Raw genomic sequence first — 316 nt, 5'->3', positions numbered from 1 at the left:
TGGCAGGGCTGGAGCCGGGCCGGCGCTACCACATCAGCATCACCAGCCTGGCCGGTGGCCGGGAGAGCAGGCCAGCCACCATCACTGCCATCACTGGTAAGGGACAGTGTGGGGCCAAGGGGACCTTGGACTCCCGGGCTGGAGCCCACTGAGGCACATGAGGACTAGGCTGTCCCACCCTTGGGCTGGGGAAGGTGATGGAGGGGCAGCCAGGACCAGGGTGAGGGCTGCCCCGTGGGGCCGGGACGCCCTTTCCTCCTCCTCCTTCTTGGCAGCTGCCCAAGCCCGCCTCACCAGCTTGCGGGGGGCAGAGGGG

At 69.3% G+C, this 316-nt stretch overlaps 1 protein-coding gene across 1 annotated transcript in view; it reads left to right on the top strand.

Annotated features, from left to right (window-relative positions):
- Positions 1–316, top strand: part of COL7A1 (collagen, type VII, alpha 1) — a 48,050-nt gene that overhangs the window by 6,852 nt on the left and 40,882 nt on the right. The window contains exon 18 of the mRNA XM_009996675.1: positions 7–96. Within this exon, the coding sequence (XP_009994977.1) occupies positions 7–96 (90 nt within the window). The remainder of the gene's footprint in view (positions 1–6; positions 97–316) is intronic.

Source organism: Chaetura pelagica, unplaced genomic scaffold (genome assembly GCF_000747805.2).
Source record: "Chaetura pelagica isolate M959 unplaced genomic scaffold, ChaPel_1.0 scaffold914, whole genome shotgun sequence".
NCBI lineage: Eukaryota > Metazoa > Chordata > Aves > Apodiformes > Apodidae > Chaetura > Chaetura pelagica.
This window is presented reverse-complemented; position numbering and strand designations above follow the sequence as displayed.